This window comes from Spermophilus citellus, assembly GCF_964194105.1.
Source record: "Spermophilus citellus genome assembly, chromosome: 4".
Taxonomy (NCBI): Eukaryota; Metazoa; Chordata; class Mammalia; order Rodentia; family Sciuridae; genus Spermophilus; species Spermophilus citellus.
This window is the reverse complement of record NC_138185.1, coordinates 138,231,237-138,254,800: the sequence shown is the minus strand read 5'-3', so window position 1 is coordinate 138,254,800 and position 23,564 is coordinate 138,231,237. Positions and strand designations below refer to the sequence as shown.

Genomic DNA, 23,564 nt, shown 5'->3' with positions numbered 1-23,564 from the left:
GCAGTCATTCCTATTCCTTTACCTCTACCCCCTGGTTACTAGGAGTAGTAACTATTAATCTGTCTGCATTTATGGATTTGTCTGTTGGGGACATTTCATATAAATGGCATCATATAATATGTAGCCTTTTGTGTCTGTCTTTTGCTTCAGCATAATGTTTTCAAGATTAATTTGTAGCATATATTAGAACTCCATTCCTTTTTTTATGGTGGAATAATATTCCATTGTGTGTGTGTGTGTAAAATAATGTCATCTGTGAATAGAGATATTTTATTTCTTTCTTTCCCATTTGGATACCTTTTATTTCTTTTTCTTGCCTAATTGCTCTGAATACAACTTCCAGTACATTTTTTAGTAGAGGTGGTAGGGTAAAACTAGGCATCATTGTTTTGTTTCTGATATTAGGGGAAAGTTTTTAGTCTTTCACTATTGTGTATAATGTTAGTTGTGGGCTTCTCATAAATGCCCTTTTCTATATTCTGTGAGTGTGCATGTTAGATTAAACCCAGGGTCTCATGCATGCTAAGCACATTACTAACACTGACCTATACCCACATCCAAAGACCTTTTTTTTTTTTTTTTTTTTTTTTTTGGTACTGGGGATTGAACTCAGGGGCACTCGACCTGAGCCACATCCCCAACCCTATTTTTGTATTTTATTTAGAAACAGGGTCTCACTGAGTTGCTTAGCACCTTGCCTTTGCTGAGGCTGGTTTTAACTCGTGATTCTCTTGTCTCTGCCTTCCACGCCGCTGGGATTACAGGCATGCATCACCGCGCCCAGCCAGGGCATTTATTTTTTTTTTTAATATTTTTTAGTTGTTGATGGACCTTTATTTTATTTATTTGTATGTGGTGCTGAGAATCAAACCCAATGCCTCGGGCTGGGGATGTGGCTCAAGCGGTAGCGTGCTCGCCTGGCATGCGTGCGGCCCGGGTTCAATCCTCAGCACCACATACCAACAAAGATGTTGTGTCCGCCGAGAACTAAAAAATAAATTTTAAAAATTCTCTCTCTCTCTCTCTCTCTCTCTCTCCCCTCTCTCACTCTCTCTTTAAAAAAAAAAAAAAAAACCCAATGCCTCACACATGCTAGGCAAGCGCTCTTCCACTGAGTTACAACCCCCAACCCCGAATGATTTTCTCAACTTTTTTTGTGTGTGTTTGGTGCTGGGGAATTGAACCCAGGGCTTTGTGCATGCAAGGCAAGCACTCTACCAACTGAGCTATATCCCCAGCAGGACATTCTTTTTTTTTTTTTTTTAATTTTTAATATTTATTTTTTAGTTATCAGCGGGCACAACATCTTTGTTTGTATGTGGTGCTGAGGATCGAACCTGGGCCGCACACATGACAGGCGAGCGTGCTACTGCTTGAGCCACATCCCCAGCCCAGCAGGACATTCTTAATGTTTGTTTCTTACCCTAAATTTCTGACTGGACAATACTTACTTACTTACTTTATTTATTTACTTACTTATTTATTTTACCAGGGATTGGACCCAATGGTACTTAACCATGAAGCCACATCCCCACCACTTTTTATTTTTTATTTTTAATTTTGAGACAGTGTCTTACTAGGTTGCTTACAGCCTCACTAAGTTGCTGAGGCTGGCTTTGAATCTTCAATCCTCCTGCCTTAGCTTCCTGAGCCTCTGGAATTACAGGTATGTGCCACCATATCTGGCTTGTCTGGATAACCTTTTGATTCTTCTGTCCAAACAGAAGTTTTCTCTTTTCTGTTCCTTATGCTGTACATGTACATGTTGTTGGGTTTTTTGTTTGTTTTGTTTTGTTTTGATGGTACTGGGGATTGAACCCAGGGGTTCTCTACTACTGAGCTACATCTCTAGCCCTTTTTATTTTATTTGAGAAAGGGTCTCACCAAATTGCTGAGGCTGACCTTGAATTTGCAGTCCTCCTGCCTCAATTTCCTGAGTAGTTGGAATTACAAGCTTTTGTTGTTTTGTTTGTTTTGTACACATAAGGAGAACCATGATTTTTGTTTTCAGGCATCATGGGGTGAATGACACAGTGTCATTAATACTTCCATAGCCTTTGACAAACTTATTGAGCAGTGATAATGTGGGTAGGGAAAAACAACTGTGTTTATATTCTTAACATTAATCCATACTGATTGTTAACTACCCATTATATGCCAAACCTTTTTAATGCTGTAATACAGAGGTGAATGCCTGGTCCATGCCCTAGTTGAACATGTATGATGAAGTGTACAAAGGGAACCAATAGAGATATGAGATAATTCTGTCTGTTAACAGCACAGATTTCTCAGAGGAAGAGGCATTTAACAGTGAGTTGAATTTGCATAATAGAGACATAGGAGAAGAATTCCAGTTAAAGGAGCAATATGAGAGAATATATTATTTTCTCCATTCAAGAGATAAAGGTATATTCCTAAGATAAAGAAGAGAGGAGAGGCCAGGTGTGGTGGCACATGCCTATAATCCCAGTGGCTTGGGAGGTTGAGGCAGGAGAATTGCAAGTAACTTAGCGAGACCTAATAAATATATATAAAAAGGGTTAGGGATGTGGCTCAGTGGTTAAGCACCCCTGGATTCAGTTCCTGGTACCAAAAAAAAAAAAAAAAAAAAAAAGGAGAAGCCAGGTGTGGTCATGCACACCTATAATCACAGTGACTTGATTACAAGCCTGAAGCAAAAGATCACAAGTTCAAGGCCAGCCTAGGTTCAAAAGAAAAAAAAAAAAAAAAGGACTGGGGATATAGCTCACTGGTAGAACAAACTGTGTTCAATTCCCAGTTTAAAAAAAAAATATCCAAGAAACCTAATCATGGCTTGTATATCACAACGGATTCTGAACTGCAAGGCATTAAACATTCCAGGTGATTCAGGATCCTCATGAATCTGAGTATTTGCTCAACTTCATGAAAAACCTTGTCTTTATTCCATGAGCCAGTCAACTCTCCTTATCACTAAGACCCTCTGTAACCCAGTAGCTCTAGGCTACTGAGGGCAGGAATCAGAGGCTCAATAAAACTCATTCAGATATTTGAGTGACAACTATGTGCTAGGTTTACATTAGGCTCTGTATATAATGTGAATAAGATACATAGATGCTGCATCCAGGTGAACAAGACACCCAAGATGTGCTGCTGAGCAGCCCACATCCCCTAGGCTGTTATATGTCTTGAAGTTCAGAATCCCTTGTGATATACAATCCATGCAAAGCTTTCAATAGTCAGTGACAGCAAGCAAGACTCTAGGACCCAAAGGCAAAAAATGTCCTGAAGCTGCTCTTGGGTCCTCCTCAGCAGTTTTTGTTTTGTTTTGTTTTGGTACTGGGGATTGAACTCAGGGGCACTTGACCACTGAGCCACATCCTCAGCCCTATTTTATATTTTATTTAGAGACAGGGTCTTGAGTTCCTTAGAGCCTCGCCATTGCTGAGGCTGGCTTTGAACTTGTAATCCTCCTGTCTCAGCCTCCCAGCTGCTGGAGTACAGGCATGTGCCACCATGACCAGCTCTTTTTATATTATATTGTTTTTTGAGACAAAGTCTCACTAAGTTGCTGACACTGACCTCAAACTTGGGATCCTCCTGCCTCAGCCTCTTACAGAGTTCATGGTTGGATTAACTCATACATGAGCTTCCCCTCTCATTGACATGAACGTTACTGAAAAGAAACAAATTATTCCTAAACCAGAGGATGAGGTTGCATAAAAGAAAAAGATCCTAGAAGAAATTGAAAACTTATGGGAATACATAAAGCATAAAATAAATGCAAATAGAAATAAAAGAAAAAATGTGTTCATGCTCTTGGGTAATATACAGTAAGTGTACAGCACAACATGGGTAAGACCAGTAAATAGTTATTAACATGATCTGTGTGTCAGAAGGAGGGAGGTAGAGGCTACCTCATTATCTAGCATGGTTCCTTCCAAGATTCTCAATGGGAGCATTAGCTTTTGCCCAATTGCCATCTTAGCTCTTCAGTTTTGTATTTCGTTCTCTCTAGCACTGTTTATTCTATTCTTAATAGTTAAGTCAGTTTTAACCCTATGTATTGGTTTAAATTTAACTAGAATTTAAAATGCAGTTCTTTGTTGCAATAAGCCACATTTCCAGTGTTCAAAGCCTGTTGGTTTAGTAGCTACCACATATTGAATAGCACAGATATAGAACATTCTTTCATTGCACTAAGTTATATAACACAGCATTGCTTCAGAGAGTCTCTACACTGGGTGTGGTGGCACACACCTGTAATCCCAGCAACTGGGGAGGCTGAGACAGGAGGATCTCAAGTTTGAGGCCTATGGTGAAGTGGCCAGTGCCTTGCTAAGGGGTCCTTTTTCCTGCCCGTGGAGGGTGTAAGCCACCAGAGAAAAAATAAAGTCTAGAATAATTAGTGAAGAACAAAGACACAGAGTCAGAAAAAAATAGTTTTAAAGGATGAAGCACCTGATATGTTAAGCCCACACAGAAGCTGGAGTTGGACAATTAGAAAATGGTTTATTTAAGGAGATACATCAAAGGCAGAGATAAGGTTGCAAGGGTGGAGTCTTGCTTCATGGTGTCTTGCAGTCAGCAGGTAGATTGGCATCTTGGCAGATCACACCCATCTCTGAAGGCTGTGTGCCTGGATGGTTATAGCAGATAGGTTATCACCCCAACTCCAGTGCTGTGTGGAACCAGGCAGAATGGAATAGAAATTCACGTGTATTTGGGTGATCTCACCCTGTGGGACTGCCAAGGGAAGTTCCCAAACACCAGCTGTTTATATTCACTAGGCTGAGATGCCAATGTAGTCCACACATAGCCCATGGATGGCTCTTAACAGAGGCTAGCCTTAGGAGACTCTGTATCAAACTAAAAAGAACTGAGGATGTGGTTCAGTGGCAGAGAATCCCCGGGTTCAATCCCTAGAATTAAAAAAAAAAAAAGTCTACACAAAATGAATTGAGTCCATTACAATGAATTCCACTAGTCTACAGACACCTAAAAAATGGAGAGAGAGAGAGAGAGAGAGAGAGTGTGTGTGTGTGTATGTGTGTGTTAGAGCACTCACCTAGCACGGGCAGGACTCATGTTCGATCCTCAGCACCACATACAAATAAAGGCATTGTGTTGTGTCCATCTACACCTAAAAAAAAAAAAAATTTAAATGTTAAAAAAAAATTTATTTTGAGAGGCGGGGATTATAGCTCAGCACTTGGCCTGGCACATGTGAGGCACTGAGTTTGATCCTCAGCACTGCGTAAAGATAAATAAAAGTAACAGAAAGGTATTGGTACATCAACAACTAAAAAATATTATTTAAAAAATTTTATTTTGGGCTGGGGATGTGGCTCAAGCGGCAGCGCGCTCGCCTCGAATGCGTGCGGCCCGGGTTCGATTCTCAGCACCACATACCAACAAAGATGTTGTGTCCGCCGAGAACTAAAAAATAAATATTAAGAAAAAAAAATTCTCTCTCTCTCTTTCTCTCTCTCCCTCTCACTCTCTCTTTAAAAAAAAAAAAAAATAAATAAATAAAATAAAATAAAAAATAAAAAATTTTATTTTGAGACAGGGTCTAGCTAAATTTCAAAAGCTGGCCTTGAACTTGCCATCCTCCTCCTGCTTCAGATTTCCTAGTAGCTGGAATTACAGGTGTGTGCCACTATGCCTCACTAGGTGCTAGAATATTTATACAGACCTGTGGAAAAGATACTTCCCTATAAAGGAAGTATAGTTCACTGGTTGAGTACTTGCCTACCACATATGAGGCCTGGGTTTATTCCCCAGCACTTCAAAAGAACAAACAAAACCAAATTATTTCCTTTAAGGAATTCAGGTTCAATCTAGTTGTTCGTTTCTATAGATCAAAGTTCTTGGATGTGTTTTTTCCCCTTGTTAATTGTTATCCTTTCAAAGAAAATTTAATTCCTTCCAGGCATGGTGGTGCACACTGTAATCCCAGTCATCAGGAGGCTGAGGCAGGAGGATCATGAGTTCTAAACCAGCCTCTGCAACAGTGAGGCTCTAAGCAACTCAGTGAGATCCTATCTCTAAGTAAAATACAAAAAAAAAAAAAAAAAAAGGCTGGGGATGTGACTAAGTGGTTGAGTGCCCCTAAATTCAATCCCTGGAACCAAAAAAAAAAAAAAAAAAGTAATTCTTATTATAGCCCACTCCCTGAGGTAACTACTATTAATAACTAGTGGTCTTCCTGTTTTCTATTCCTAGCCACACAAATCTACATGTATTTTTTATTTTTTTTTTATTTTTTTTAAGAGAGAGTAATAGAGGGAGAGAGAGAGAGAATTTTTAATATTTACTTTTTTTTTTAGTTCTCGGCGGACACAACATCTTTGTTGGTATGTGGTGCTGAGGATCGAACCGGGGCCACACGCATGCCAGACGAGCGCGCTACCACTTGAGCCACATCCCCAGCCCTACATGTATTTTTTAAATAAAAATGGGATCATGCTATAGAAATTGTTCTGTGATTTGCTTTTCTCTAGGACGGATGACCACCTTCTTCTTCCTCTTCCTCTTCCTCTTCCTCTTCCTCTTCCTCTTCCTCCTCCTCCTCCTCCTCCTCCTCTTCCTCTTCCTCTTCCCTTGCTTTCTCCTCCTCCTCTTGCTCCTCTTGCTCTTCCTCCTCTTGCTCCTCTTCCTCCTCCTCCTCCTCCTCAGGGGCACTTAACATTGAGCCACATCCCTGGTCCTTTCTATTTTCATTTTTATTTTTTTTCAATTTTTTTTTAGTTGTTGATAGAGCTTTATTGTATTTATTTATATTCGGTGCTGAGAATCGAATCCAGTGCCTCTCACACATGCCAGGCAAAAGCACTATCACTGAGCCTCAGCCCCAGCCCTTACTTTTATTTATTTTTTATTTTTAGTCAGGGTGTCACTAAGTTGCTGCAGCTGGCATTGAATTTGTGATCCTCCTGTTTAGGACTTTTTAAAAATAATTGTATTGTGTTTCATTGTGAGATGTGCCATAATTTAATTCTTCCCTCCTCTGTTGGTGGAACTTTAGGTGTTTGCAGTATTTGATTACTCTCAAACTGTCGTGAGCATTCTAATCTTTATCCTTTCATACTAGTGTCAGTATTTCAGCAAAACATTTTTTTTGCATGTAATTTGGGGATCCAAGCTTTAAATATTGACAGATAACAACAAACTGCCTTCCAAAAGATTCTACCAATTTATTTGAAGTATAAAAGGCAGAGGTAATTAATTGACTGTTGTGACTAAAACAGTTGGTCAATCAACTGCATTTTTTAGGTTAACTTTGATTTGAGCACTGCATTACAGCCATGGGTTTCCTAGTAAGTTTATAGGATCTTTATTTTGCTTTTGCTGTACTATTGAACTCAGGATCTCACATGCTAGGCATACTTTACCACTGAGCTACCTCCCTGCCCTGAATGGTTATATTTCTTAATGGAAAACCTAGACTTGTCTGAGTTAGTTTTTTTCAGAGCCTCTTTGGCTTTGAATCACTTGTTCTTGGGACCAATCCTGCTGACACTTGGGATTTTCTAGAACATGGGATTATTGAAAACCCACAATGGAAACAGAGCAACATAAGGAAGTTGACCATGTTTTAGATGAGTAAGTTTACTGCAGTAAGAGGAATCATCAACAAAGGCATTCTGCTAAGAGCACTTGCCTTGCACATGTAGGCATTATTGTCTTTAATTTTGATTATTGTTTTCTTTCCCTCCAAATTACCCATTTATTCTTTTCCCTTCATCTGAAGCTTATCCATGCTTTCACAAAATTTTTTATCAGTCATTAACCACATCAAAACATTTAAGAATTGCCTAGTAGTTGGGAGTAGTGGTGCATGCCTGTAGTCCTGGCTGTTTGGGAGGCTGAGGGGGGAGAATTGCTTGATCCCAGGAGTTCAAAGTCAGCCTGGGCAACATAGCAAGACCCTGGATTAAGGAAAAAAATCGCTGAGCAAAGTTGAACATGCACAATATCAAGGATTCCACTTCTAGCTATATACTTAGAGAAACACATGTACATGTACTCCAAAAGACATATACAAGAACTTTCACACAACAATATTCTTGTGTCAAAAAGAAACAACTAGGGCTAGGGATGTGGCTCAAGTGGTAGCAGGCTCGTCTGGCATGCGAGCGGCCCGGGTTCAATCCTCAGCACCACATACAAACAAAGATGTTGTGTCTGCCGAGAATAAAAAATAAATAAATAAATATTTTTAAAAAAAGAAACAACTAAAGCATTCATAAGTAGAAGAGTTGATACCCAATGGTTTATTCCAACAATTGAACATTATGCAACAGTGAAAATGAATGAATTATATGGATAAGACTGTTCAATGATTTCCAGCACAGCAAAAAAGTGTTGAGTGAAAGAAGTCACAGAAGCTGTACATGACTCCATTTATATAAAATTTAAAAATAGGTAAGACAAACATTGTAGGGATATGTACATGCATATTTAATAAGAAAAGCAAGAAAATTGTTAATATAAAATTCAGGAAAGCAATTATGTCTTTGGTGAGAGAGTGCCAGAAGGGAGGGTCACATTAGAAGCTTCCAAGATAGTGGTAACATTTTGTTTCTTAAACTGAGTCATGTATATGTGGCTTTGGTTTTATTATTGTCACTTGTAAACTGTATATATACAATATATTACATGTAGATTATATTATTGTATAACACCTTTCAAAATAAATCAAGTGCCTAGTGATGTCAATTTCACCGGGGATAGAAAGAGAAAACTAGAAAAGAACACCATATAGCTCTGTATTTTGGAAACTATCATGATGCATAATACATAGTAATTTGCAACAGTGACTAGCTACTTCAGTGTGCATTAGATTCACATGTTCCTCCTTTATCATAGAACTGAAGGATCTAAAAGCAGTTCATGGTTTTGTATCCTAGGTCTGGTATGCTCTCAGACACAAAGATAGTCTTGTGCCTTGTATTTTCTGACACTTCATTACCATGGCATTTTGACACAAGGTTCTTAAAAAACTTCAGTAATTCAGGTAAATAATAAATGATACAATTGTTCTGGTTCTTTTTTGTTACAAGTTTTCCAATATTCCAAATATTGAGATTCCAAAAGTTAAGAACTTTAAACAAAAAGCTTTATATCTCATCCCAAATGTTGAATTTTCCAGAAATATCCAGGCATGTGGTGCATGCCTGTAACCACATCTACTTGGGAGACTGAGGCAGAAGAATCCCAAGTCCAAGGCCATCCTCAGAAACTTAACTATACCAGATCTCAAAATAAAAAGGCTGGGTATGTAGCTTATAGGTAGAGCACCCCTGGGTTCAACCCCCAGTACTGCATTTAAATTTCTTTTTTTAAGTTGTAGATGGACACAATATCTTTATTTATTTTTATATGGTGCTGAGGATCGAACCCAGTGCCTCACATGTACTAGGCAAGCGCTCTACCATTGAGCTACAACCCCAGCCCCTGAAGTTTTTCAATTTAAAAACATTAATAAATTTTCCAGAAATAGAATTGAAGCAAAATTGTAAGTAATGAGAATTTTCTAAGCCAAGGAATGTTACATATTGCCAGCAAATTACCAGAACCTAGGGAAGAGATGTGGATCAGATTCTTCTTCACAGCCCTGTAAAGGAACAAATCTTGCTGACACTTTGATCTCTGATTTCTAGCTTTCAGAACTGTGAGATAATAAATTTTTGTTAATAGTGAAGTGGGCACTCCCTTTCTCCACAGAAAAGCCCTCTTCACCATGGCTGATTTGGGGACTGTTAGCAAAAGTCTCTGCAAAAGAGTCCAACGAAGATAAACTTCCTATTTTCATGTCACCCAGTTTACTTGGCCACTGGCTGAGAAGATACCAGCACTCCAGGTGCTGGACACCCCCTTACTATTTTCACAAATGTATCCAGTATAGTACTTTGAAGAAATGTGTGAACAAGGCCTCTGGCCTTGGGCTGGGCTTCACAGAAATGTCTACATTTTTAAGTTACAATTGGGCTTCATGGTAACAGCTGGCAGGGGGAGGATAGAAAGGGGAGAAGAAGCTCTCCCCTTCTCAGGTGTTGTCCTTGAAGAGTTAACTTGCCCAGAACAGTGAAAGAAAAAGCTGCTTTTATGTGAACTTCTGCAGACTGTGAACTTCTGAGCTGTGAACTCCCCCCTTAAACAGTGGGCATAAAACTCTGAAACTCCCTGAACTCAGGGTTCAGGGGATTGATTGATTACAGCAAAGGCTGTACCCTCTGAACCTGGCTGCAGCCAAATAAAACTGTTTCCTGCTGTCTTCCATGCCTTGCCTCGTTTGTCTCTACAACAATAGGAAAAAAGAAAATGAGCTCAAATAAAGACTGCCTCTGTTACTTGCTAAGTTTATACCCAAAATGATTACATATAGTCATTAAGAGGAGACTTTATTAGAGTGATTCTTTTGGTGAGTACTTAGAAATCATCATCAAAGAGCTATTTGAATTTTTTTTAAATATAATTTTTTTTTTTTTTTTTGGTGTAGATGGATACAACACAATGCCTTTATTTTTATGTGGTGCTGAGGATCGAACCTGGGTCCTATCCATGCTAGGGAAGCCCTCTACCACTGAGCCACAATCCCAGCTCAGCTATTTGAATTTTTAAAAAACTTAAATACAACAACAAAAACCTCACATTTTTTCATATATCAAATTTCAGTGTTATTCAGTTTTAAAATCAGAATTTTAAGTCTATAGCTATTATTAGCTAATAACAGAAAGTAGACAATTGAGAAAGACGCTGATACAGGCCTTGAACTTACCTTCTTACTCAGAGTCAATGACTAATGACCTTTTATTTAGTACAAAAAGAAATTTAAAAAGCTTAGTATTCCACAGTGGTCTTTATTAACCTTATGTCTCCATTAACTTGATTCTAGATTTTTCCCCCTGCTGGTGGTACTGGGGATTGAACCCAGGGCCTTGTGCATGTTAAGCAAGAACTGTACCAGATAAGCCATATCCCCATCCTACAACTTGATTCATTTGGAGTTGAATTTAACTCATTTTACTTCATTCTGAAATTTTTAGTTGTGGATGAGATCATTTACTCAATTTGATGAGAAGGAAAGATATAAATGGTTGTTGTTTGCTAACTATCCATTGCTACCTCAGCATTCCACATTTCCCCTGGTCTCTTGGGATTTATTCATTCATCTTGGTTTTCCTAAGGAAGGTTCCTATAAATTGGGTTCAAGTTTTGCTCTACCAATCTTTAGTATGAAAGTTATTTGTTTTTAACTCAGTAGATTCCCCAGAAGCTCTAACAGCACAGTAGATGATTTCACATGATAGCATGCATCTCAGAAAATGACCTGAACAAAGAAAAATGTTGTGGGTTGATATTGCAGACCCAAAGAAGACTGTATGGACCCACTCTTGAGCCTCCTCAGGTCTTTTCAAGGCTGTTTTCCCAGAGATGGTTTTCCAGTGGACATTTCTTTATGGTGGAGAGCAGATTAAACTCACTCCTGTCATTAAATCCCTCTAAAAATCAATCTTTGCAAGTATTGGACATAGAGGTCTGGATTTTTCTTATGAGAGGCAAGAAATAAACTGCAGGCACACACTGCCAAAGCACTGATTTCAAATGCTTCCTTCAGAGTTATGTCATGTAAGGGCTTCTGACAAGTACCTGCCTGGACTATGGACCATCAACAACTTAACACTGAATAATTCTTCCCAGAAAATCTCATTTTCAACAGAGAATGAGTCTTCCTGAAGTTGGACCCAAAGAATGAAGGAAGACCCATTTCCTAGCACCAAGCAGTTAAAAGAGCTGGAATATCTTGGTAATTTGATATAGTTCTTTTGCGTAGTCGTTCATGAAACAGTTTAGGATTGTACTTGTTTTTTTTTTTTTAAGAGAGAGAGAGAGAGAATTTTTTAATATTTATTTTTTAGTTTTCGGCGGACACATCTTTGTTTGTATGTGGTGCTGAGGATCAAACCCTGGCCGCACGTATGCCAGGCGAGCGCGCTACCGCTTGAGCCACATCCCCAGCCCAGGATTGTACTTGTGAGGAAGAACGCTGGTGTTGATGGAGAATGGTTTTTCTGAATCGAGGTCTACTACCTCTTGGAGGATAGTGCAGATCTTTCCAAACATTGTAACCATTCCTCTTTAGAACCATCTTGTTTGAATGGTGCAGTTACAGCTTCTCCAGTAGATGGCGTATCTAACTCTTTTTATCACCCTAGCTGCTTTAAATTTATTTTTCCATTACTAATTCAAATATTTTCCTGGACTTTTAAATAATTTGGGATGTTGTTGATTCTTTTTACTCTGTTAGAACAAAGGAACATTAACACAGTTTTAATAGATCAACAGAAGTGCAAAAAACTGTTATGTTTGTGGCAAGTTTTACTATAATTTTGTATGAAAGAAACCCAAGTGGACAGCTATGGAAGGAAGAACTGAGGGAAAGAAAAGCGAGATTCCAATTTACATTTTTTTCCCTCCCCCTCCCCTCCAGGCTCTGTTGGCACATTGTAGTTTCAGAACTTCTGCAGTGGAAGATTTTCCTTTGAATAAATAATTCACCCACCATGTTGAAACTGGACACATCGAATAGACATTACCAATTTTCCCAAGGAAGTTTTCATTGCAAGAAGCTGGCAAAGTTCAGGAAAATGATGCAGCTCTGATGGTTTGTAAAGAGCTTGCAGCACTAATGGGCAATTTAAAGACTGCCTGGCAAGTGCTTGGGAAAACCCAGAAGGGTTTAAGAGCATCTAGGAGGGGCGCAAAGGAACTGAAGCAGGAGAGAGCTGGTTGAAGGTGGAGGGGAGGGACTAGTTAAAAGAACTAGAGGGAGCTGTCAGTTGCAAGGCTAGGGGAGGCTTGTTGACGGGGATGACCTGATCTGAAGGAGGAGCAGAAGCCAGACAGATAGTGACAGAATAGAGTGGGGGCAGAGGCCTGTTCCAGGGACAGGGGCGGGGACAGCATCTGCCAAGATGTGGGAAAGAGAAAGTAAAAGGTAAGATTAGTGTCTCCAGGGCCATTCAGAAATGTTGTGCATAAGCTCCTAATCCTTTTTTTTTTGTGACCTAGAGCCCTTTGGCAGTCCAGTGAAGACTGTGAATCTCTTCTCAGAAAATTGTTTTATAATGTATAAAGTTAAGTGTGTTGGAATACAAAGACAACCAAATATGTTGGAATATACATATTGTTATATATTGCAAAAATTAAAAAAAAATTGTACTTCTTTATTAATGCATAACATTATAATATATAATGGTAGTTCTAATAGTTATCATACTTTTAAAGTAATGATGAACAGTGAGTGTCTTAGTCTATTTTCTGTTGCTATAATGAAATACCTGAAACTAGGTAATTTACAAAGAATACAGGTTTATTTGGCTCACACTTCTAGAGGCTGGAAATCCAAGAGAATAGTATTAGCATCTGTTCAGCATCTGGTGAAGGTCTTCTTGCTGCATCATAATATGGTGAAGGGTATCACATGGTCAGACAGAGTAAGTTAACCAAGGAACTCATTTTTACAAAAAACTATTCCCATGATAACCTATTAATCCATGAGTGGGTTAACCCATTTATGTGGCTCTGCCTTACTTCCCAAAGTTCCCACCTCTCAACACTGCTGCATTAGGGACCAAATTTCCAACACATGGACTTTTGGGGGCCACATTCAAGTCCACAGCAGAAACAGTAATGTTATATAAAAATATCTGATTTCGGGCTGGGGATGTGGCTCAACTGGTAGTGTGCTTGCCTGGAGTGCGTGCGGCCCAGGTTCGATCCTCAGCACCACATACCAACAAAGATGTTGTGTCCGCCGAGAACTAAAAAATAAATATTAAAAATAAAATTCTCTTCTCTCTCTCTCTCTGTTTAAAAAAAAAAATCTGATTTCTTTCGGTGATAAAGTCATGGGTAGAGTTAGCTGTATTTTGTTGGTTATCTTTTTTTAAATATATATTTTAGTTGTAGATGGACACAATATATTTTTTTAATATTTATTTTTTAGTTGTAGTTGGACACAATATCTTTGTTTTATTTATTTATTTTTATGTGGTGCTGAGGATGGAACCCAGGGCCTCACTCATGCTAGGCAAGTGCTCTACTGCTGAGCCACAATCCCAGGCCCTGAACACAATATCTTTATTTTTTTATTTTTATATGGTGCTGAGATTCAAACCCAGGGCTTCACATATGCTAGGCAAATGTTCTACCGCTGAGCCACAATCCCAGCCCCTAAGTGATCTACCACTGAGCTACAACCGCAGTCCCTGCTTTCAATTAAAAACTATAAAAATAAGGATGAAATATTTTTTCCCAAGCAAATAATACTCAATACTATCCATGGACTCCTTGGATATATGTGGGATATGAGTAGAAACCTTACTTAGCAGCTGGTAGAGAGAATGGATTGAGGAGCAAAGCTGAAGACAGGTGACCTAAAACCTTTAGCCTATGGAGGTATCAACATTCCCAAGGAAATGTAGATCTAAACGGAAGGAGTCAGTAGAACCCAGCATAGAAACAACACTGCCTTCCAATCCTCAGGGCTGTAAACCTTGCTGAAGCATCTGTCAGATGTTGGGTTCTGGAATACTGTGCTGTGCAGACACCTGTGGGTGAAAACCTGTAAACCATTACCTCCAAAGATTAATAATTGCTGTTTATGAAGCCTGCACCATATAGGATGATGGTTAAGAGTCATGAAGAAGCCCACAGATTGGGTTATACTGCCCTTTCTGCAATTTAAAAGTTGTGTAACTTTGAGCAAGTTAATCTTTCAGTGCCTTCATCTGTAAAATGGAGTAATTAAAGTATCTATGGCAATCACAAGGCTATGGTGAGTTGAAGTGATGTAATTCATGAAGGTATAGTACCTGTAAATGAGGACTGTATAAACAAAGGCTATCAAATGTAAGTGAATGAATCTGCCTGACGACCTTCCTAAAAGGGAATCTATTCTTTTCCTGCTCCCTGTTGTTCCTCCTCTCCTGTGAAATCCAGGAGAGGGTTTAACCCCTTCGGCTCCTCCAGGAAGGTCGACATATTCCTGTTCTTCAATCTGGCTTCCAGATATTAACAAAGTTTCACATGTCATCAACATTTAAAAAAGTATTTCCCAAAGTGTACATTTCTTGAGTACCTGCACTCTGCTGGAAACTGAAGGGAATTCTGATCACCCAGTCTCACGGTAGCTTTTGTATTGAAACCTGGTATTTCCTAATCAGGACAGGTATTAAAAATCCCAGGATAACAGTCCATAATAATCCAAACCTTTCACTTAGGAGCTGAATTACTTTACGTTGGGTCAGACAGGCAATAGAACAGATGAGAAGGAAATTATCATGGAATTCTATTGTTTTTTTACTTCATAAGAAATTTAATCCACTTTTTTTTTTTTGGTACTTCATAAGAAATTAAATCCAGCACATTTTCTGAAAGTTTCTTTCCCTCTCTTTTCTTCTTCTGTGAGGTAAGAATGCTTTAGAAGCTATATTTCAAATTCTTTGGGGAAAAAAAAAATCCCAATCCTGAGATTCAGAGCGCCACACTAAGTTGACTAGTAAATCATAGCCAGACTATTCAACTATTTCCGTTCTGTAAAAGAATTTTCATTACGAGTGCAAACCTGCGGGAGAAAACTAATAGTCTCGACGAGGATGGGATTCGAACCCACGCGTGCAGAGCACAATGGATTAGCAGTCCATCGCCTTAACCACTCGGCCACCTCGTCCCAGAAATCTACTTCTTCCTGGTAAGTATAGGGAGTGATACTAGGGGGATGTGACGCAACGATATGGAAGTCGCCATTTTGTACGGAAGCCAACGTCGCTCACTTCTATAACGGACAATCGAAAGAAGATGGCCGCGTTCATGATGTTGGAAAGCCTTCGCTGGGAAAGGGACATCATTTTCAGTAGAAAATGAGATGCATTTTAAGAAGTTAAATTGGCACAGTGGTTGGCAAAGAAGTTTAATTGAAAGCATGTTAGGAGCGGCGTTGTTCCGAAATCTGAGGGGCGGAGTCGACACGTAGAGCGGCTTTGCGCGTGCGCATGAGCTAGGCGGTTAGATTTGAATACTTCGCTGAGTTTGGCTGGGCGTTGTGAGGTGACGTCTTTGCTGAAGAGCGCGCGGACCCCAAACAAGTTAAGCTGGTGGGCTGTGGCAGGTAAGGAGAATGACCCTCTATCATTCTGAGCTCCTGAGAGGATGTGGGTTTTGTCTGAGCACTTTGGAGGTCCGGCATGGGAGGTGGAGGATGCTGGGTCAGTCCCGCGGCCTCCGAATGCGGCGGGCGCTGGGCTCTTTTCTCACCCGGGCCTGCACTTTGTTCCTCCTCTCCTCCCTAGCGCTTTGGCACCCACACCTGTGCTCTCGGACCGCTTGGGATCGCTCGTCGAGCTCGCGGCGTCCTGGCCCGCCCACACCTTTTATTTTTCTTTTTGGTTGTTTGTATTTCTGACTTAAGCTTTTCTTTGCTATAACAATGAATGATATTTAAGTTTTCGGCTCTCATTGGTTAGCTAGCAGCACAAAACCGGTTTTCGGTTTTCTGCAGATACTGTTAACAAAGTCAATTTAAGCATCCCCCACTTTTTTTTTTTTAATCTTCTTCTGACCGCTTCAGGGTCAAAGCTCCTTTTTCTTGCTGTTTGTTTAAATATTAGAGTTTGGGAAGAAAAATGCTGCTGTTTGGAATTTTAAAGATGGGCTTATTAGGCGTTAACAGAGATGAAGGGTGGTGCGGATGAAGACCAAAGCACAAGGTAACTCGGGATATGGTGAAGACCGAAGTAACTTTTCAAATCAGTTGAATTGGATCAACTGAATTTCTCATATTTATTGGGTTCCTTGTCTTGTGCTAGGGCTGGGAGTCCCTAAGTCCCAGAAAGGGAAATAATTAGTACATACAAAATAACTGTGATACAAGACAGAATGTAAGGAATTATAAGACATTCCAAAGAGATATGATAAACAGAAAGGAGAACTGATTTGATGCTTTTGACAATGGAGAATTAAAGTGGATTTCATGGAGAAAATGGCATTTGAAGTGGAACTTGGAGGAATGATTTACAGAGATGGAGAATTAATATTGTAAGATTTTGAAAATTAAAGGTTAGGTTCAAAGCAATACAATTTTTGACCCTTTAAATGACTGGAAATGTTCATAGGGTAACAGATACATGTAAATTGAGTAAAAATGGAATGATAGTCTTTAATGATGTGTTGAATACTAATAAACTTGAAGATACTCTAGATATTGATAGTAGGATGGTGCTCTCCAGTAGAACTTTCACAGTGGTAATACTTATATCTGTACTGTCCAACACAGTATCCATTAACTTCTGTGGCTATTGAACACTTGAAATGTGGCTGTTGTGATCAAAGACCTGAATTTTATTTTAATTAATGTAAATGTAAATAACTCCTATATTGGACAGCACTGGTCTATAACACTGGACACTGGAAAATATTTACTCTAGGTATTGGTGGTGTAAATTCAGGAGTAGACAGAGAGCCAGATAGTAAATATTTCAGGCTTTGCGGGCTACATAGTCACTGGCATGGTCTCTGTTACATTCTTTGTTTTGTTGTTGTCTTCGTTTTCTATACCTCATTAAAAAATTAGCTTTGTTTTCTATGCCTCATTAAAAATGTGAAAACTGCTTTTAGCTCAAGGGCTGATTTGGTCTAGTGGCAATGGTTTACAGTCCCCTGGATTATTTCTACTACAGGTTAGGAAGCTTTCTTCGTTCAGGTGACATCCTTAGGCAAACAAACAAACACAAAAACCTGGTAATTTTATTTCAGTAGTTAAATACAAACAGCTTAATGAATATATATGTTCTAACAATTCATAGCCATTTGAAAAAATACACATAAATTGAAGGAAAAGAACACATTTTTTTTTTAAATAATCATGGTTACTAGGGCTGGGGCTGGGGATGGGCCTGGGGCTCAGCAGTAGAGCGCTTACCTCACATGTGAAGGATTGGGTTCAATCCTCAGCACCACATACAAATAAATAAATGAAATAAAGGTATTGTGTCCATTTACAACTAAACAAAATATTAAAAATTAGATATGTGTACCTCTTAGATACTGTACAAAATCTCAAACCTTGGAATCAGATTGTACATAGCCACTCATTTCCTGAGCCACTTTGATATAAATAAACAAACAAAAAAAAACCCTTGATTTTATTTATATCAATTGCCAAAAATCTAGCTTCACAGTGATATATTATTAAATATGAATGGGTACTGTTTTGAGCTAATGATTCACATGGTGCCTGTCAGATGTTGAAAATGGGGTGTTTCAAATTAAAAATAAACAAATACCTCTGTGCGTATGCTGCCAGCACCCTGGATGCCAGATGCACAGTTTTGGGGCTAATCAGTAAAAATTACTACGTAATTAATAGTTCAGCTGGACTGTGTTTTATAAGTGAGACTTATTTATTTATTTATTTTTTTCTGTGTGAGACTTAATATGATACTCTGGGGTCTCCTATTTCCGTTGAGGGTAAAACTTAAACAGTTAAATATTAAGATGGGACGTCAGTAAACTTTGAATCTCATCAGATAATCAAGTACTAACCAATCTCTAGGTTCAACAGGAGTTGTGCTCAATGACTATTTCAAACAGTCATTTTGATGTTTAGGTGACCTTGAGCTGATAAGTATTTAGTATTTTTATCTGGAGTTTGAATATGTATACTGAGTTTGAAAATATTCCCAAAGAAGATAAAAATATGCTGGTTGGTAATCATAAAGTCAATTTTATTTTTAATTGTGGTTTTGGGAATTAAACCTTGTTCTACTGCTGAGCTAATTACCCAGCCCCAAATAATTGTTTCTTCATTACTCATTCAGCAAGTATTTATTGAGCTTCTTCTATTTACAAAGCACTGCTAGCTGTAATAGTGAACATAAGATTCATCAGCTCTATTCTCATAATTTACTGTTGGAGCAAGGGTAGTTTGTGGAGCTAATAGAAATAACAGACATTTATTTATGTATGTATGTATTTGTGGTACTAGGAGTTGAACTTAGGGCCTCAAGCGTGGAAGGCAGATACTACCACTGAACTACATCCACAGCCCTATAAAGCGTACTTTTAATTTATGAAAGAGACACTCAAAAGGAGGTATACATAATGTTACCAAGAGGATAAACACAACACCTTTATCTATTTTTCTGTGGCGCTGAGGATTGAACCCAGTGCCTCACATGTGCTAGGCAAGTGCTCTGCCACAGAGCTATAACCCTGGCCTCCTCTTGTCTTTCTTACCAAGAGAGAACAGCAAATATAAACACATGGATTTAGGGAAGAGTTCTGTGTGTTTAGGGATTGAAAGAAAGGCTAGGGGAATAGTATAGTCAGAGAGGAGACTGGTAAGAGATGAAATATAAAGCCTAAGGCAAGCAGGGACTAGATCTGGTAGAACTCCATAGGTCTTAGTAAAATGTTTATTCTCAGCACAATGGAAAGCCACTGAAAGACTGAGGAGATAACTAACTGCTGTTTAGAAAGAAAATTGTAGCGGGATAAGAGTGAAAGCAAAGATACCAGGGAGGTACATATTATGGTATTTTATGTAAGAGTTCATAGTAGATTGAACTATGCTGTCGAACTGAAAATAGAAATGAATGGATTGAAAAAATGTACTGAAAATAGAACTACTAAGACTGGATGAATTAAATAGAAATGGCTGTTGCACTTGTTTGATCTTACAGAAGTTCAACCATTAAGTTGATGTTTACTATTGTTTTTTTAAATAGATACTGTTAATTCAGACTCTGCCTCTAGCTTGGTAAGGGTTTGTTTTTTTTTTTTTTTGAAGAACAAGAAAGGATGTTAAAGTTCATACTTTTTTTTTCATCTGTTATTATATGATTTTCATTTTTAATCTCTTAGTATGATAAAATTTCAAGGTTTATTTTCCAGAGTTAAACCAGTTTTGTGTTTCTGGAATAAAGCAAACATGACTACGATACAATATTCTTTTTCCTAATAATTTATTTAGAATTTTCTTATTTATGATAGTGAGATTGGCATGCAATCTTTACTTTCTTGTACTGTATTTATCTATTTGTGCATGAGTGTGTAGAGAAATGGAGGCAGTTGCAAGAAAGGGTGCTTAATTTTCATTTCCCATGGTTTAATGCTAAAACTAGACAAATAAAAATTTAGCAATATAAACAATTTATCTAGACCAACAAGGCACATATAAAAATATGTACAAAGTGAAAGTGGTTGCTTTTGGGAAGGAGGAGTTTGGAATGCAGAAAGCTGCTGGTTTAAAAAGCAGCAATCGGTGTCTGTTTTAGCTATCTAATGGACAAGTTTTTATTTTAACCAGTAAAGTTCATATCATTCTCATCAATATTAGTACAGATTTTATCTTGAATATAAGAATTTTCTGGGAGTGTTAATTAAAATGCAGTAGTTTGAACTCCTTGAAGTATCTCATATTTTAGAGCTCATATATTTTTCCTTCTATTTTTGGTCTTCTTAGAAAGTAACCCTAAAATCTCAACAGTGTTCTTATTTCCTCATAGATTGTAATTTTTCTTCCTTCTTATGTACCTTTTCTAATACTGTGTATTTATTTCAGGAAAAAAAGATATGGATGGGGTGTCTTCAGAGACTAATGAAGAAAAGTAAGTTCATGATTCCGTGTATCTAAAAATGTTGTATTCTATTAGAGAATGATACTTTTCCAACTAGTAAGATCTGTTAATGAACTTCAGAAATATTTTTCCTTTGTGTTTCAGGGAAAACAAGAAAATATAATAAAGTGATAATATAAATTCATCAGAGTCAAAACTGAGGGACTTTAGATACCACCTATCATCTCTTGTTTTTTTGAGTGAGAAAACTGAGGCTCAGGAAGATTAAATGAATTATCTAAAGTTGGCATCACAAATTGGTGACCTGTTTGTAGCCTACAAACATTTTACTGGCCTACAAATTTAAAAAAAAATTTTTTTGATTAGTTGCCAAAATTGCAAAATCTCATGGTTTCATAGAATAATTGGATTTTTAGCTTTTCTTGAAAAATCAAATGTGACAACACTGGGATCATAGTCTTGCTTGGAGCAGCTAGCAAAGTAATGGCTGTGACCTTTAGACCAAGCAGAAATTTTCTAATTCATTGTAGTCTCTACAATACGCATTTTCTTATACCTAACAAATTATGTTTGGCCTCATGATATTTGGGTTTTCAAAACCTGGTATATAAATCACAGTAGTAAGAATCAGAGGCAGAGAATCTTTTGATTTGTAGCCCATTTATCTTTTTTAATTTTTATTTTTTAGTTGTCAATGTACCTTTACTTTATTTTTATGTGGTGCTGAGGACCGAACTCAGTGCCTCACACATGCTAGGCATAATTGAGGCATAACTCCAACCCCCCATTTATCTTTTAATTGTACCTCTGTAGTTATAGTAAATTATGTTGTACTGGTTATTATTCAAGAGATAGTCTTGTAGTATACAATATATATTTTAAAACACTGAATTACTAAATACTTGGTCTTATACTGTAATACAAGTATAAAATTTTGCTGGCCAGAGCGAAAGAAAGCAATGGCCAGTTTTAAAGTATGTAAAGGGTGATGTGATGATGACTTTTGGAAATTCATTCTTTTACCTATGTATACATAACTTTTTTTCCCTTTCTCAGTGACAATAGAGAGAGACCTGTTAGAAGACGGCATTCCTCAGTAAGAAACAATTATTGTTACCTTTTATTAAACAATAATGATATACTACAATAATTTTTACTGTGGCCTCACCTTCCCACTTCCATTAGCTTCCTATGGATAAAGACTCAAAAAAATTATTCATTTGATACTAGGATTTGAACCCAGGAGTGCTCTAACACTGAGCTACATCCCCATCTCTTTTTAGATTTTATTTTGAGACAGGGTCTCACTAAGTTGCCCAGGCTGGCCTGGAACCTTGATCCTCTTGCCTCAATTTTCTGAGTCACTGGGATTATAAGTGTGTTCCACTGTGCCCTGCCAAGACTCAAATATTTAACCCAAATACAAAAATCTGTAAACCAGTCGGGTGCAGTGGTACACGCCTATAATCCCAGTGGCTCAAGAGGCTGAGATAGGAGAATAGGGAGTTCAAAGCCAGCCTCAGCAATGGTGAGATGCTAAGCAACTCAGTGAGACCCTGTCTCTAAATAAAACACAAAATAGGGCTGGGGATGTGACTCAGTGGTCGAATATTTCTGAGTTCAATCCCTGGTAGTATAAATAAATAAATAAATAAGGGCTAGGGATTTTGCTAAGTGGTTAAGTACCCCTGGGTTCAATCCCCCAGTACCCCCCCCCCCCAAAAAAAAAATCTGTGAACCAAAATTCATATTTTATAAATTTTATTATAATTTAATGCCTAAATTATACCTCAATAAAGCTGTTTAAAATTATATTTAACCTGATATACAAAGCTATTGCAAGACACAAAAATCTAACCCAAACTGATTTAGGTATATAATATATATCATTTTATGAAACTGAAAAATCCAAAGATAGGGATGGCTGTAGGCATAACTTATGGATGAGAGAGTTCAACAATGGAACCTTCTAGGATTTCCTTTTTCATTTTCTATTCTGACTGCTTCCTCTGGGTAATCTCTGATAGCAGCCAGATCCTCTCTCTATGATGACTGTGATACATCTAGCTCTCCCTACTCCCGGGTTCACATTCTGCCCCAGCCCCTTTTTAAATTTTGAAATAGGATCTTATTAAATTGTGGAGGCTGACCTTGAGCTATCCATACTGCTGTCTCAGCCTCCTGAGTAACTAGGATTAAAGGCATGGGTCATGCCCCTCACCTCTATCAAACAATTATTGTGTTTTTCTAGACAAGGCTATGAGTTATATATACCCTGGAGTTGGTGTGGAACTTCACACAGACCATGTGGGATGAGAGTAGGCAAAATAATTAGGGAGAGTAGGCAAGGAGAAATGAACAAATGCCTAATATTTTAATCTGCCACATAACTCTAAGCAATATGACTTTGAAGGATTTCATATATTTTAATGGAAATTTTGGTTTTCTATTCTTGCTATAAATTGAAATAAAGTGATTATTAACAGATATGCCAGATTTTCTTGAATAATTGTAATTATTACCTCTAGATTTTGAAACCCCCAAGGAGTCCTCTTCAGGACCTCAGAAATGGGAATGAAATAGTTCAGGTAAGTCTCTAGGCAATTGATTTATAGATTTCTCTTTTCAGTGATTCTCCCCTATCCCAAGTACTGGGTCTTAAACATGACTCTGTTACTGAGCTACAGCCCCAGCCCTTTTTAAAATTTATTTATTTTTTTAAAAAATTTTGAGACAGGATCTCCTTTAGTTGCCCAGGATTACTTCAAACTTGTGATCCTTCTGTGTCAGCCTCCCAAGCAGCTAGGATTACAGGCATGTGCCACCACATTTGGCCTTCTATGATTTTTGTGTGTGTGTGGGGGCGGGGGGCATTGAACCCAGGAGCACTCAGCCACTGAGCCACATTCCAAGTCCTATTTTATTTAGAGACAGGGT

General features: G+C 38.2%; 1 protein-coding gene across 1 annotated transcript in view; it reads left to right on the top strand.

Moving 5' to 3' along the window:
• The first annotated feature begins 15,824 nt into the window (after nucleotides 1–15,824).
• KNL1 (kinetochore scaffold 1) overlaps nucleotides 15,825–23,564 on the top strand; it is a 58,050-nt gene continuing 50,310 nt past the window's right edge. Inside the window, exons 1-4 of the mRNA XM_081289414.1 lie at nucleotides 15,825–16,159; nucleotides 20,612–20,657; nucleotides 21,684–21,723; nucleotides 23,156–23,215. Coding sequence (XP_081145540.1) covers nucleotides 20,623–20,657; nucleotides 21,684–21,723; nucleotides 23,156–23,215 — 135 coding nt within the window. The 5' untranslated portion in view covers nucleotides 15,825–16,159; nucleotides 20,612–20,622. The remainder of the gene's footprint in view (nucleotides 16,160–20,611; nucleotides 20,658–21,683; nucleotides 21,724–23,155; nucleotides 23,216–23,564) is intronic.